The sequence below is a fragment of the Triticum aestivum genome, chromosome 7B, assembly GCF_018294505.1.
Source record: "Triticum aestivum cultivar Chinese Spring chromosome 7B, IWGSC CS RefSeq v2.1, whole genome shotgun sequence".
NCBI classification, from domain to species: domain Eukaryota; kingdom Viridiplantae; phylum Streptophyta; class Magnoliopsida; order Poales; family Poaceae; genus Triticum; species Triticum aestivum.
The window spans coordinates 656,516,808-656,532,402 of record NC_057813.1 but is presented as its reverse complement, the minus strand read 5'-3'; the positions used below and the strand labels follow the sequence as shown (position 1 = coordinate 656,532,402).

Genomic DNA, 15,595 nt, shown 5'->3' with positions numbered 1-15,595 from the left:
AACGGCGGTCTTATGAGAAAAAATAGCGTGAAGCAGAAGACATCAGCCTTGCTGGCGTGGAGCGGCAGAGAATCCTCGGGAGAGGGCGAGATATTAGGAGTTCTATTTGTATACCATATCCAATCAAGCTAGTTACAGCAAGGCAGGAATTGGAAATTGTATTTTGCCTAGCTACGTGACCAGAATGGACTTGCCTTTTTAAAAAACTATATTGGACTTGTTGCCCATATAGCACATACCTTTTTTTAAATGGTACAACACAGATCTTTAGCATTACATGCAACGTTTTATGGATCAATCCGGAGCCTAGTAAAAAAATTATTCATTCATCGATTTCTAGGATTGAACTAGACCGTAATAATTTGGACCCATCAGATTAATGGCTCCTAATTTCTATTTAACATGAGAATTTCTTGAGAGTCTAGAATTAGTATAGGTATATAGATAGATAGATATAGATAGATAGATATATAGATAGATAGATAGATGGATAGATAGATAGATAGATAGATAGATTACAGCAAGCTGAACGTATCGTGTCCATCCGTGCCAACGAGCCAGTATGACAAACCAGAGTACGAAAGATATAATAGACACACGGAATCAAAACCATACAACTCCTATATGTGTCTCCCGTGACCCTGATGATCATGGTTAAGCCAGCTCGTAGCGCTGTCATGCCAGATATATTCCTTTGTCTGATGCTATATATGCTCCAGATTATTATGGCTACACTTGTAAAACCATCAAATATATATATGCCCAGAGCAGACAACATGCATATAAGAGTACTCTTCTCGGAAACTAAAGGAAAGCCTCATGGCCCAGCTCTCAGGTTTTTGTTCATTAGCGAACAGATTAAGCTCCAATGATGGATGTAACACACTTAACATGCCAGTACAATAATGGTTGCACATAAATTTTGCAAATTACTACGGCAAGAGTCAAAACTAATTAGCTCGACTGATAATGACATGCATGCACTTGCACGCTGCGACCGGCCTATAAATACGACCTCAGACGGCCCAAGCAAACCATCCCAAGCTAGGAAAGCCAAGCTTAGCCATAGCCACAGACCAGTAAGATCGATCAGTAGCAATGGCGTCCTCCAAGCTCGCCCTCTTCCTCGCCCTGAACCTGGTCCTCCTTGCGGCCGCCCAGGGCTGCGGACCCTACTGCCCACCAGTCGTCCCTACCCCGCCCATCCTCCCACCGCCCGTGCCGTCGACCGGCTGGGGCAGCTGCTCGATCAACACGCTGAAACTGGGCGTGTGCGCCAACGTGCTGAACCTGCTGAAGCTCAAGATCGGCGTGCCAGCGAACGAGGAGTGCTGCCCGCTTCTGGGCGGGCTCGCCGACCTCGACGCCGCCGTGTGCCTCTGCACCGCCATCAGGGCCAACATTCTCGGCATCAAGCTCAACGTGCCCATTGACCTGACCCTCCTCCTCAACCAGTGCGGCAAGAAGTGCCCCTCCGACTTCACCTGCCCCATCTGATCCATCCAACACCATCGATGAATATTATACATGCATTTTTTTTATTCATAACTAGTTTGCATTTCATACGTACGCACCATACGTATATTTTTTATGTTCCAGTTCCGGTACTATATGTTAGGTGTTTGCATGGGCTCCCTCGCTCGTGCACGCATGCTTGATAAGTTTGTGATTGATCACATGATCAGTGTATCTCGTTATGGTATCTAAATGCATGATTCATGTATTCGTAAAAGGATTGTATGTGTATGAGGAATAAAAGGTTTGTCCAAATTGTGTTAACTTCACCCGCAAAAGAAAAGGGTTAACTTGACCCGTGATATGCCAAGCTTGAAATGCATATTTATCGTACATGCACGCATGGTTGCATCAATCATGATAATATCCATATCTTTTCGAATGCATTAGCTAAATCTTCTTTCTTTATTTTTTGCCTAAAATTATCTGTAATCAGATTATATAAGATGAAAAAACAGGGACAACCGAAATCTTTGATAAAAGTAGAAGTTACATTGACATTAGTAGAAAACAGGGCATTTGTCCCGATTCGTAAGGGCCTTTAGTCCCGGTTCTTGAACCGAGACTAATAGGTCGTTACTAATGCCTCCCCCCTTTAGTCCCGGTTCTTACACGAACCGGGACAGATGGGCATTCACGTGGCCGCTGCGGGCAGCCCAGGCAGGGGGGCCTTTGGTCCCGGTTGGTGACATAAACCGGGACCAAAAGGCATCCACGCGTCAGAAGCTGGCTGTAGCTGAGGGTTTTTTTTAAATGGCTGGTTTAGGGGTTTTGGGGGTTAATTTAGGTTGTTATTAGCTAGCTAATAGAGAAAAGTGTCCTCTCTTATCTTCGTACTTGGTTTACCAACGCTACTGCTATGTTCATTTCACCCGCTGATATAAAATAACTTTTCATGCTCGCATCATACATCATCATATATAATAACAAGTCCTACTAATCATGCATCATTATACAACTTCTACTCGTTATTAATAATAAGTCATACAATCATCATACTCATAGTCATCGAACCCAACCCTACATAATTGTTCTTAGCACATCATCAGTATCAGGTAGACCTAAACACACTTAATTAAGATAAAATAGCATAAAATAATATAGACCCTGACTCTCCATTATGAAGAATGGAGATCATCCTGTCTCCAATTCTTGCGCTTCGCTTCCTTTTTCTTCCAAGAAGCTCCTTGCGACTGTCCATACATTTTTTCCATTCTTTGATTGTCATGTCTCCACTTCTTTTAGAAACCCGGTATGGACAGTTGAGATTCGTAGGACGACCTGGTTGTATGTTCAAAACATCAAGGCGACCGTGTGTATACATTAAATGAGGCACACAATCATTCGGGATTATCTGTTGAAAAATATAGTACTAACTTCGTAGTTAGCAATGATGTACTAGTTTTAGAAGTATGCAAAAAAATGCACGGATGTCATAATAGTAAAAAATCTTACCAGGGTATCTCCATGGTAGTTACCGTAGTTCAACACGTGCACTAGTGGCACGTATTGACCATAATGTTGAGGAGTTCGATTGTAGACATTGTAATTCTCAAGATCAGTACAAAATGCGATCAGATGATTTTTCTCCTTATAAGTTAATTCGGAGCCATCGGTGTAGTGGGTTTTGTCTACCATCTTCCGCACATTCTTTGAAGAATGAAAATAAGCTGTCAATGGAAATAAGCTGTCAACTATTTTGAAATAAACAATATAAATTACTTAATAACTATGTTAAGCTCACATGGGGGAAGAATTGGAGGTGTATCCACAAGGACCCAAATGTCCATATTGTCTTGCTCGATTGTAGGATCACCAAGATCCATGGTGACAAGCATACCCTCATCAAAACCATACATCTTGCAAAGTGCTTTCCAATTTTTGCAACCAAAATGGGTTACACTCTCAGCATTGTACAACTTTACTTTAAAATCCACACCATGATGGGTCCTTAGGAGAATTTTTTTGGTTTCCATACTTTCATGGTCTTCAAAACCCATCCTCTCCAAGACATAGCGTCTTGCATAGCATGGGATAAGCTAGTCGAATTGGAAAAGATGAAAAATACACGTTAAAATAGTTGAAGTCGTGCTTAATTACGAAAAAAACTATTGTCGTCGTTGCATACCGTATGAACATCGAAGGTCTCCTCGAGCTTAATGCTGAAGCGCCGATCTTCGTCCAGCTCAATGAACCTGTCGCACATACCTCGGTCGTCGTAGCACCAGTCGCACTCCCCCGGGCGGTTTTCGTCGTCCGAGTACGACATTTCCGGCCTATGTTCATAATTCAAATATTAAACTTGTACAATTAAATATATGTACTAAAAAACCTAAATTAGATCATTATTATTAATCACGGGTTGACTATCGGTGATGGTACGTAGCTCCTCCTTCCATTTCCGAGTGCATTATTACACCAAATTGTCTAGCACACGGGAATGAAGGAGAAGCTACCCCCACGACGGCATGGATGATGGAGGGGGCTCCTACATTTCTGCATAGAGTGCTCTTCAATTTTAGCATTCAAAGTAGGAGTACTTTTCCAATATGAGCATTCAATAAGCAAAACCAAATCGTAAAATAAAGTAGTATTCAAATTAGCATGCATTCAATTATAACCAAAACTACATCATCTCTTGTGTCCGTACATCATCGGATATTATCACTAATACTCCTCGAATACTATCATACATATAGCATCGCTAATACAGCTAGAACCGTAGCGCTCGACGGGTATCGTCGCGGGCGGTGGACACCCAAAGATAAGGAACCATCATAGGATCATAGCTCCAGTGAGATCCCTGAAGAACCTGCCAGGTATTGTCGAACCTGCCCTCCAATGCAACCATGTAGCGACGGACGTGCTCGTCCTCCTCGCTGACACGGTGACGTACCACCTCCGCGGTGTCCGGAAGCCTCGGCACCGTCACTCGCCCACGCAACTGCCACGAAACAAGGATCGGGTCAACAACGGGCTGCCTCCTCACCAACCTACGTCCCCCGGAAGGTAGCACCTCCCAATACCAGCCCGGCGGAGCCCAGTCCCGAACATGGCCCTGATCAAGCAGGCCTCCACCGCCGAGTCGACGACGACGAGGATGCGGGATAGGCATCGTCGACGTCGATGCGGGAACTACTTCTATATATAGTTAAATAAAGTAGTTTTATTAATTAAATCAACTAGTTCAACTACTAAGCACTTAATATAAATAAATAAAGTAGTACTTATTAAAAACAAACTACTTCTATATATAGTAAAATAAAGTAGTTTATTAAATCAACTAGCTAGTTCAACTATATATGAAGCACTTACTATAAATAAAATAAAGTAGTACTTACTAAAAATAAACTAGTTTAACTATAGTTCTATTATTTTTCTAACTAATTATATTAAACACTTTCTCTTCTTATTTTTTCCTTTTTCCTCTATTCTAAATATGAACATATTCATAAATGACTTTGATCATGCACAATATTGCTATACATAGACAATATGAACATATACATAAATTGACAAATAAAATACTATAAACAAAAAATTATTAAAATTCTATGAACAAAATTACAACAGAAAAAATCATAAAAATTCTATGAACAGAAAAAAATCATAAAAATTTGACATATTCGATCTTTGCATATATATGAACATACAAACATGCATATTCAACAATAATATCACCAAAAAAATCTATTAACAGAAAAAAAATCGAACACAATATGAACAAATTAATTACACAATATGAAAAAAAATCTAACAGAAAAACCTATGAACTACACATCTAACAAAAAAAATCTATGAACTACAAAAAAATCTAACAAAAAAATCTAAAAAAAATCTAACAAAATCTAACTCAATTAACTACACACATCTAAATTATACTACACATCTAAATTAACTACTACTAACATCAAATTAAAATAGCAAAAAATTTGCTCACGGCGACGGTGTCAGGGACGGCGATGGCGACGGCGACGGCAACGGCGAGATGCGGTGTGGGGCGGGGCGGCGCGGCGATGGTCGACGGTGAAGTGCGGCGCGGGCCGGGGCGGGGCGGCGACGGGCAGGGGCCGGCGGCGTCGCGGGGCACGGGGCGCGGGGCGGGGGGCGGCGCGGGGCGGCGTTGGGGCGGCACGGGACGGCGCGGGGCGATGACGGCGACGGCGAGGCGGAGACGGACGGGCAGCCTGGCGGCGGGGGGCGGCGCGGGACGGCATCGGGGCGGCGCGGGACGGCACGGGGCGACGACGGCGATGGCGAGGCGGAGACGGACGGGCAACCTGGCGGCGTCGGACGGCGGGGAAGAACGAACTGAACCAAATTTTCGTGAGTGCTGCTTATATAGGCAGAGCATTGGTCCCGGTTCATGGCACCAACCGGGACCAATGCACCCCTTTAATCCCGGTTGGTGGCACCAACCGGGACCAAATGCCTCTTTTCAGCAGCCCAAAGGGCGGGAAACAGATACCTTTGGTCCCGGTTGGTGCCACAAACCGGGACAAAAGAGAGGCATTGGTCCCGGTTGGTGCCACCAACCGGTACCAATGCACCCCTTTAGTCCTAGTTGGTGGCACCAACCGGGACCAAAGGTCGGGTGCTGGCACGGTGCGGTGCTATGTTTAGTCCCACCTCGCTAGCCGAGAGGGGCTCAGAGTGGTTTATAAGTCTTGTCAAACCTACCACTTTGAGCTCCTCTCTACTGTAGGCTTACGGGCCTAAAATCACTCTCGGTGTTTGTAGGCCTATTGGGCCTACTGCGGGCCTGCATCCTGGCCCTAGTAATGGGTTTCTAGTCATATGCAGGCCGTGATGGCCCTGTAGGTGGCACTTTTTTTTAATTTTTTCTCAGTTTTTTTGCTTTCTTTTTTGTTTCTAATTACTTACTTATTTTCTTTTACGATAACTCTTTTTGCTATTAAAGTTTGTAACAAAATTCTAATTACTTATTTATTTTCTTTTATGATAATTCTTTTTGCTTTTAATGTTTTGAACAAAATTCTAATTACTTATTTATTTATTTTTATGATAATTCTTTTTGCTATTAGAGTTTGTAACAAAATTCTATATAATTTTAGTTTCAATAATACTAGGGGTTTATAAAAGCTTATTAGTTGATTCCTTTAGTACCAGTTCTAAGGCTGTTACAAAGGTATTTTATTTGGTACAGGTTTTAAGGCTGGGGCCCCACGAGCACCTTTTAGTACCGGTTCGTGGCAAGAACCGGTAAAAAAGTTTTTTAGTTGATTCTTTCTGCAGCTGTTTTTTAGTCCCACCTCGCCAAGCGAGAGGCACTCGCAGCGGTTTATAAGCCCTGAGTGTAGAGACGATGAAGGGAGAAGCGCAGTGCTCACCTGCATGTTGGCCTGAAGCTAAGCAACGTGCAGGTGAGCATTGCGCCTCTCTTTTATTTTGGCATGGTATCATCATTTCATCCACATAGCATATGCAAGAAAGTTGAGAGGGTTACGGTAAAAACTGGATGCACTTCGTGTACAAAACGGACAATCTCTTTCGAAGTATCAGGATTTCATACGGAAACTTGTCTGTTACAACATGCATTTCAAATGAACTACAAAAAGGTTGAAAGTTGGCATGGTATCATCATAATAGTTGTGGAGAAAGTCTTCACTTTTTCTTCGCTTGTGTCCTTTCCTTATTGCGCCGTAACCATGGATAATCTTCATCATTTACCAGGATGCTTGGGTCAGCCTTGACTTTGAAGGGAGGAATTTCATGAAACTTTTCATAATCTTTAGACATGTCTGTCTTGCCCTCCACTCCCACGATGTCCCTTTTTCCTGAAAGAACTATGTGGCGCTTTGGCTCATCGTATGATGTATTCGCTTCCTTATTTTTTTCTTTTTCTCGGTTTGGTAGACATGTCCTTCACATAGATAACCTGTGCCACATCATTGGCTAGGACGAACGGTTCGTGAGTGTACCCAAGATTGTTCAGATCCACTGTTGTCATTTCGTACTGTGGGTCTACCTGTACCCCGCCTCCTGACAGATTGACCCATTTGCACTTAAACAAAGGGACCTTAAAATCTACTCCGTAGTCAAGTTCCCATATGTCCACTATGTAACCATAATATGTGTCCTTTTCCCTCTCGATGGCTGCATCAAAGCGGACACCGCTGTTTTGGTTGGTGCTCTTTTGATCTTGGGCGATCATGTAAAATGTATTCCCATTTATCTCGTATTCTTTCCAAATCGTAACAGTCGAAGATGGTCCCCTAGACAACAAGTACAGCTCATCACAAACAGTGTTTTCATCTCTGAGATGTGTTTCCAACCAACTGCTGAAAGTCCTGATGTGTTCACATGTAATCCAGTCGTCGCACTGCTCCAGGTGTTTGGAGCGCAGACTGTTCTTGTGTTCATCGACATAAGGGGTCACCAAGGTAGAGTTCTGTAAAACTGTGCAGTGTGCTTGAGACCAAGAATATCCGTCCCTGCATATTATTGTCTCCCCTCCAAGCGTGCCTTTTCCAGTCAGTCTCCCCTCATACCGTGATTTAGGGAGACCTATCTTCTTAAGGTCGGGAATGAAGTCAACACAAAACCCAATGACATCCTCTGTTTGATGGCCCATGGAGATGCTTCCTTCTGGCCTAGCGCGGTTATGGACATATTTCTAGGACTCCCATGAACCTCTCTAAGGGGTACATATTGTGTAGAAATACGGGGCCCAAAATGACAATCTCGTCAACTAGATGAACTGGGACGTGCGTCATGATATTGAAGAAGGATGGTGGGAACACCAGCTCGAAACTGAAAAGACATTGCACCACATCAGTCCTTAGCCTTGGTATGATTTCTGGATCGATCACCTTCTGAAAGATTGCATTGAGGAATGCACATAGCTTCACAATGGCTAATTGGACGTTTTCTGGTAGAAGTCCCCTCAATGCAACCGGAAGCAGTTGCGTCATAATCACGTGGCAGTCATGAGACTTTAGGTTCTGAAACTTTTTCTCTGCCATATTTATTATTCCCTTTATATTCGACGAGAAGCCAGTCGGGACCTTCATACTAAGCAGGCATTCAAAGAAGATTTCCTTCTCTTCTTTGGTAAGAGCGTAGCTGGCAGGACCTTCATACTGCTTTGGAGGCATGCCGTCTTTTTCGTGCAAACGTTGGAGGTTCTCCCGTGCCTCAGCTGTATCTTTTGTCTTCCCATACACGCCCAAGAAGCCTAGTAGGTTGACGCAAAGGTTCTTCGTCACGTGCATCACGTCGATCGAAGAGCGGACCTCTAGGTCTTTCCAGTAGGGTAGGTCCCAAAATATAGATTTCTTCTTCCACATGGGTGTGTGTCCCCCAGCGTCACTCGGAACAGCTAGTCCGCCGGGACCCTTTCCAAAGATTACGTGTAAATCATTGACCATAGCAAGTACGTGATCACCGGTACGCATGGCGGGCTTCTTCCGGTGATCTGCCTCGCCTTTGAAATGCTTGCCTTTCTTTCGACATTGATGGTTGGTCGGAAGAAATCGACGATGGCCCAGGTACACATTCTTCCTGCAGCTTCCCAGGTATATACTTTCGGTGTCAGCTAAACAGTGGTGCATGCGTGGTATCCCTTGTTTGTCTGTCCTGAAAGGTTACTGAGAGCGGGCCAATCGTTGATGGTTACAAACAGCAACGCGTGCAGGTTAAATTCCTCCTGTTTGTGCTCATCCCACGCACGTACACCGTTTCCATTCCACAGCTGTAAAAGTTCTTCAACTAATGGCCTTAGGTACACATCAATGTCGTTGCCGGGTTGCTTAGGGCCTTGGATGAGAACTGGCATCATAATGAACTTCCGCTTCATGCACATCCAAGGAGGAAGGTTATACATACATAGAGTCACGGGCCAGGTGCTGTGATTGCTGCTCTGCTCCCCGAAAGGATTAATGCCATCCGCGCTTAAACCAAACCATACGTTCCTTGGGTCACGTGCAAACTCAGCCCAGTACTCTCTCTCGATTTTTCTCCACTGCGACCCGTCAGCGGGTGCTCTCAACTTCCCGTCTTTCTTACGGTCCTCACTGTGCCATCGCATCAACTTGGCATGCTCTTTGTTTCTGAACAGTCGTTTCAACCGTGGTATTATAGGAGCATACCACATCACCTTCGCAGGAACTCTCTTCCTGCGGGGCTCGCCGTCAACATCACCAGGGTCATCTCGTCTGATCTTATACCGCAATGCACCGCATACCGGGCATGCGTTCAAATCCTCGTACGCACCGCGGTAGAGGATGCAGTCATTAGGGCATGCATGTATCTTCTGCACCTCCAATCCTAGAGGGCATACGACCTTCTTTGCTGCGTACGTACTGTCGGGCAATTCATTATCCTTTGGAAGCTTCTTCTTCAATATTTTCAGTAGCTTCTCAAATCCTTTGTCAGGCACAGCATTCTCTGCCTTCCACTGCAGCAATTCCAGTACGGTACCCAGCTTTGTGTTGCCATCTTCACAATTGGGGTACAACTTTTTTTTGTGATCCTCTAACATGCGATCGAACTTCAGCTTCTCCTTTTGACTTTCGCATTGCGTCCTTGCATCGACAATGACCCGGCGGAGATCATCATCGGGCACATCGTCTGGTTCCTCTTGATCTTCAGCAGCTTCCCCCGTTGCAGCATCATTGGGCACATCGTTTGGTTCCTCTTGATCTTCAGCAGCTCCCCCCGTTGCAGCATCACCGTAATCAGGGGGCACATAGTTGTCATCGTCCTCTTCTTCTTCGCCGTCTTCCATCATAACCCCTATTTCTCCGTGCCTCGTCCAAACATTATAGTGTGGCATGAAACCCTTGTAAAGCAGGTGGGTGTGAAGGATTTTCCGGTCAGAGTAAGACTTCGTATTCCCACATTTACTGCATGGACAACACATAAAACCATTCTGCTTGTTTGCCTCAGCCACTTCGAGAAAAATATGCACGCCCTTAATGTACTCGGAGGTGTGTCTGTCACCATACATCCATTGCCGGTTCATCTGCGTGCATTACATATAATTATGTGTGTCAAAATTAAGAAAATCAGACAAATATCTATCTAAAGTAAGAAAATCAGACAAGTATCATAAAGAAGATAAGAACAAGAGGCTCACCACGGTGGTGCCGGCGACGAGATCGGCGCGGGCGATCAACGGCGGTGAAAACGGGGACGGGGCGTGACGGACCCCTAAATCTAGACAAATCTCGAAAAAAATGGAGCTCCTAGGTCGAGCTTCGAGAGGAGAAAGCTTAACTAGTGTGGCTCGGGCATTTCATCGAACACCTCATGTGCATAGGAGGTGAACTAGAGCACCCAAATGCCCTCTCCTCGCCGGATTGAAAAAACAGAGCACTGTGGAGTGCTCTGCCGCGGCGGTGGGTATATATAGGCAAGTTATTTGTCCCGGTTCGTGGCATGAACCGGGACTAAAGCCACCCCTTCTGTCCCGGTTCATGCCACGAACCGGGACCAATGGTTGTGGGCCAGCAGCGAGGACCATTGGTCCCGGTTCGTGGCTCGAACCGGGACAAATGGTTCTACACGAACCGGGACCAATGCCCACGAGGCCCCGGCCGGCCCCCTGGGCTCACGAACCGAGTCTAATACCCTCCATTGGTCCCGGTTCTTGAAGAACCGGGACTAATGGGCTGGCCAGGGCCGAACGCAAGCCCTGTTTTCTACTAGTGTGAAAATACTTTGTGTTGTCGTCTCGTCTCTAATGCCACCTTTTATCTTGATTTGTTAGCTGATTCATGAAGAACCTTTCATGCAGGCATCGTACTCATGAGTAATTCACGTGCTATGTACAAGTATGGTACACATAATTTTCAATTCATGTACATCTCCTATGTGCATGCATGCATGCTTAAGTTGGTTGCTACAATTCACCCATCCATGTATCTTGTTGTGGTATCTAAACGATTCACATGTCTATAAAAAGATGCACGAAATTAAAAAATATCAAGTTGTGTTAACTCGACAGTGATATATATGGCAGCTAGTTGTGAGATTAAGCTTGTGATTGATCATTGTATCTAGTAATTATGGTATCTAAATGCATGACTCACATATTTGTAGAAAGATATACATACTTGTATACTTGGGTGGAATAAAAAGTTTGTTCAACTTGTATTAACTTGACCCATGATATGTCATCTTCAATTGTATATGTATATGTACTGGCACACATGGTTGCAACAATCTTGATGAGATCCACATATTTTCGCATGCATTAGCTCTATCTTCGTTCCTTTTGCCTAAATGATCCGTAATCAGAGTATGACACATTGAAAAGGTAAAGTATACACAACCAACCGAAATCTTTGATAAAAACTAAAAGTTTACATTAAAGATTCTCGATATCCTTGTCTTTATTACCACCTTTTTACATCTTGATGTTCTAGTTTTTTTAAAGGAGGTTGACCTCCAGCCTCTGCATGAATCGATGCATGCGGCCAACCTTGATGTTCTAGCTGATTCATGAAAAACCTTGCGTGCAAGCATAGTATCCGTTACTAAATTTTTGCATGCCATATGTACATGCGCGGTACACAGAGTTTCTTATTCGTGTATTAGTTATCAATGCCTCCACGCGTGCTTCAGTTAGTTTCCTATCCTACACTGATTTTGTGCAGGTCATCCATCATTGTATCTTTGTTGCTGTATCTAAATGATTCACATATTTATAAAAGGACATGTCGAATAATCAAATATACTATTTAAGTTGTATTAACTCGACCCGTGATGCCCCAACTTGAGATGTATATGTATATCTACATGCACGCCTAATTGCATCATTCATGATCAGATCCACATATTTTCACATGCATTAGCTTCATTTTCTTTCTTTTTTCTATCAAAGAAAATTTATTTTGACGATTCTCTATGGCACGGTCTCTAATGCCACCTTTCACATCGTTCTAGATGATCCATGAAAACCATACATACATGCATCTTACTAATGGTTAATTCTCATGTCATAGAGTATTTGATAAAAAAACTACCACATTAGGGGTTGTCGTCCTACTGAACTACCACATTCAAAAAAGTGACTGATAACTACCAAAAAATTCTAATTTTATGATAAAAACTACCACTTTTGAAAAATGACCGGTTTAGACAATTTAAACACATTTATGACATGTGGGACCCACCCATCAGGGTCGGCGTGGCGGCAAAAGTCAACTCCGTTTATTTTGACCGTTATTATAAGTGGGCCCACCGATCAGCATCACTCTTCTTCCTCTTCCTCCTCTCTCTCTCTCTCTCTCTCTCTCTCTCTCTCTCTCCGCCATTTCCTCAAACATCTTGTGTGCACCCGCGAGCCACCTCTGCCGTCCTCCACTACCGGCACTCACCTCTCCCCATGCCTCAATCCTGTCTGGATCGGGGGAGCGCGAGCTTCCCAACCACTCCAACGACCACCTCTCCCCCTCGCGTCACTCCGGCGATGTCACCTCTGCCGGCGACAACCACCACCGACACGCATGAACCAACCTAGCTAGTACTCGCCTTGGTTTGAGCTCCCACATGAGCTCCTGGGGCTCTTCGTTGCCTGCCCCCCGCTCCTCCATGCAGGTGCAGCCGGCCTGCATGGACATGGTGTCGGACATCGCCGAACTCGTGCGCCTCTTCGAGGAGCTGGAGAAGGCTTTGCCTTGGTCCGAGCTCCCACATGAGCTCTTGGGGCTCTACGTCACCCACCTCTCGTACTCCATGCAGGTGTAGTCGGTGAGCGCGGCAACGGCGCCGGACGCTGCCAAGCTCGCGCGCTTCCTCGAGGAGCTGCAGGAGCGTGAGTCCCGCCTGCACACCGAGTTGCTTGAGCACAAGATCCTCAAGGAGGCCATCGTCGAGGAGCTGCGGCGGGTGGTGGCGCCGACGGCCTCGGAGGAAATTCCATCAGCTTCGGCGGCCGCTTCCACAGTCCCAGCCATCGTGGTTGTGCTGTTGTTCCAGTCCCCAACCAACGCCAGGGAGGTGCTGCGTCGGGGCGTCACCATGGAGGAGTTCGGAGCTCAAGCCCGGGTGCACAGGAGGTGTTCAAGGAAATGCCAAAGAGAGAGGGAAGTAAGAAGAAGAAAAAGATTGATGCTGGCAGGTGGGCCCCACTTGTAATAACAGTCAACGTAACGGTAAATAAACAGAGTTGACTTTGCTTCCACATCAGCTCTGACGGGTGGGTCCCGCATGTCATAAACGTGTTTAAATTGTCTAAATTGACCATTTTCCAAAAGTGGTAATTTTTTGTCACAAGATTAGAATTTTTTGGTAGTTATTGCTGGGGAACGTAGTAATTTCAAAAAAAATCCTACGCATACACAGGATCATGGTGATGCATAGCAACGAGACCGGAAGCGGAAGCGTTAGCACAAGGCGATTGATATACTCATACGTCTTCACGATCTGACCGATCAAGTACCGAACGCACGGCACCTCCGAGTTCAGCATACGTTCAACTCGATGACGTCCCTCGAACTCCTATCCAGTCGAGCTTTGAGGGAGAGTTCTGTCAGCACGACGGCATGATGATGATGATGATGTTCTACCGAATGAAGTTGATCCCGGATGAAGTTGAAGCGTCTCTTGATGTGCTTGGTTCTCTTGTGAAATCTGGATTCCTTTGCCAAAGCAATTGCACCAGTATTGTCACAAAAGATTTTCATTGGACCCGATGCACTAGGTATGACATCTAGATTGGATATGAACTCCTTCATCCAGACTCCTTCATTTGCTGCTTCCGAAGCAGCTATGTACTCCGCTTCACATGTAGATCCCGCTACGACTCTTTGCTTAGAACTACACCAACTGACAGCTCCACCATTCAATATAAACACGTATCCAGTTTGCGATTTAGAATCGTCCGGGTCAGTGTCAAAGCTTGCATCGACGTAACCATTTACGACGAGCTCTTTGTCACCTCCATAAACGAGAAACATATCCTTAGTCCTTCTCAAGTATTTCAGGATGTTCTTGACCGCTGTCCAGTGATCCACTCCTGGATTACTTTGATACCTCCCTGCTAAACTAATAGCAAGGCACACATCAGGTCTGGTACACAGCATTTCATACATGATATAGCCTATGCCTGAAGCATAGGGAACATCTTTCATTTTATCTCTATCTTTTGCAGTGGTCGGGCATTGAGTCTTACTCAACTTCACACCTTGTAACACAGGAAAGAACCCTTTCTTTGCTTGATCCATTTTGAACTTCTTCAAAACTTTGTCAAGGTATGTGCTTTGTGAAAGTCCAATTAAGCGTCTTGATCTATCTCTATAGATCTTAATGCCCAATATATAAGCAGCTTCACCGAGGTCTTTCATTGAAAAACTCTTATTCAAATATCACTTTATGCTATGCGGAAATTCTATATCATTTCCGATCAACAATATGTCGTCCACATATAATATCAGAAATGCTACAGAGCTCCCACTCACTTTCTTGTAAATACAGGCTTCTCCAAAAGTCTGTATAGAACCATATGCTTTGATCACATTATCAAAACGTTTATTCCAACTCCGAGAGGCTTGCACCAGTCCATAAATGGATCGCTGGAGCTTGCACACTTTGTTAGCTCCCTTTGGATCGACAAAACCTTTCGGTTGCATCATATACAACTCTTCTTCCAGAAATCCATTCAGGAATGCAGTTTTGACATCCATTTGCTAAATTTCATAATCATAAAATGCGGCAATTGCTAACATGATTCGGACAGACTTAAGCATCGCTACGGGTGAGAAAGTCTCATCGTAGTCAACTCCTTGAACTTGTCGAAAACCTTTTGCAACAAGCCGAGCTTTATAGACAGTAACGTTACCGTCAGCGTCAGTCTTCTTCTTGAAAAACCATTTATTTTCGATGGCCTGCCGATCATCGGGCAGGTCAACCAAAGTCCACACTTTGTTCTCATACATGGATCCCATCTCAGATTTCATGGCCTCAAGCCATTTTGCGGAATCTGGGCTTACCATCGCTTCTTCATAGTTTGTAGGTTCGTCATGGTCTAGTAACATGACCTCCAGAACAGGATTACCGTTCCACTCTGGTGCGGGTCTTATTCTAGTTGACCTACGGGGTTCAGTAACAACTT

At 44.6% G+C, this 15,595-nt stretch overlaps 1 protein-coding gene across 1 annotated transcript; it reads left to right on the top strand.

The window, feature by feature from the left end:
• The first annotated feature begins 1,053 nt into the window (after nt 1-1,053).
• On the top strand, nt 1,054-1,779 carry LOC123160593 (cortical cell-delineating protein-like). The gene has a single exon (XM_044578396.1). The coding sequence runs from the start codon at nt 1,099-1,101 to the stop codon at nt 1,495-1,497; it is 399 nt and encodes a 132-aa protein (XP_044434331.1). The 5' UTR covers nt 1,054-1,098; the 3' UTR covers nt 1,498-1,779.
• The last annotated feature ends 13,816 nt before the right edge of the window (nt 1,780-15,595 follow it).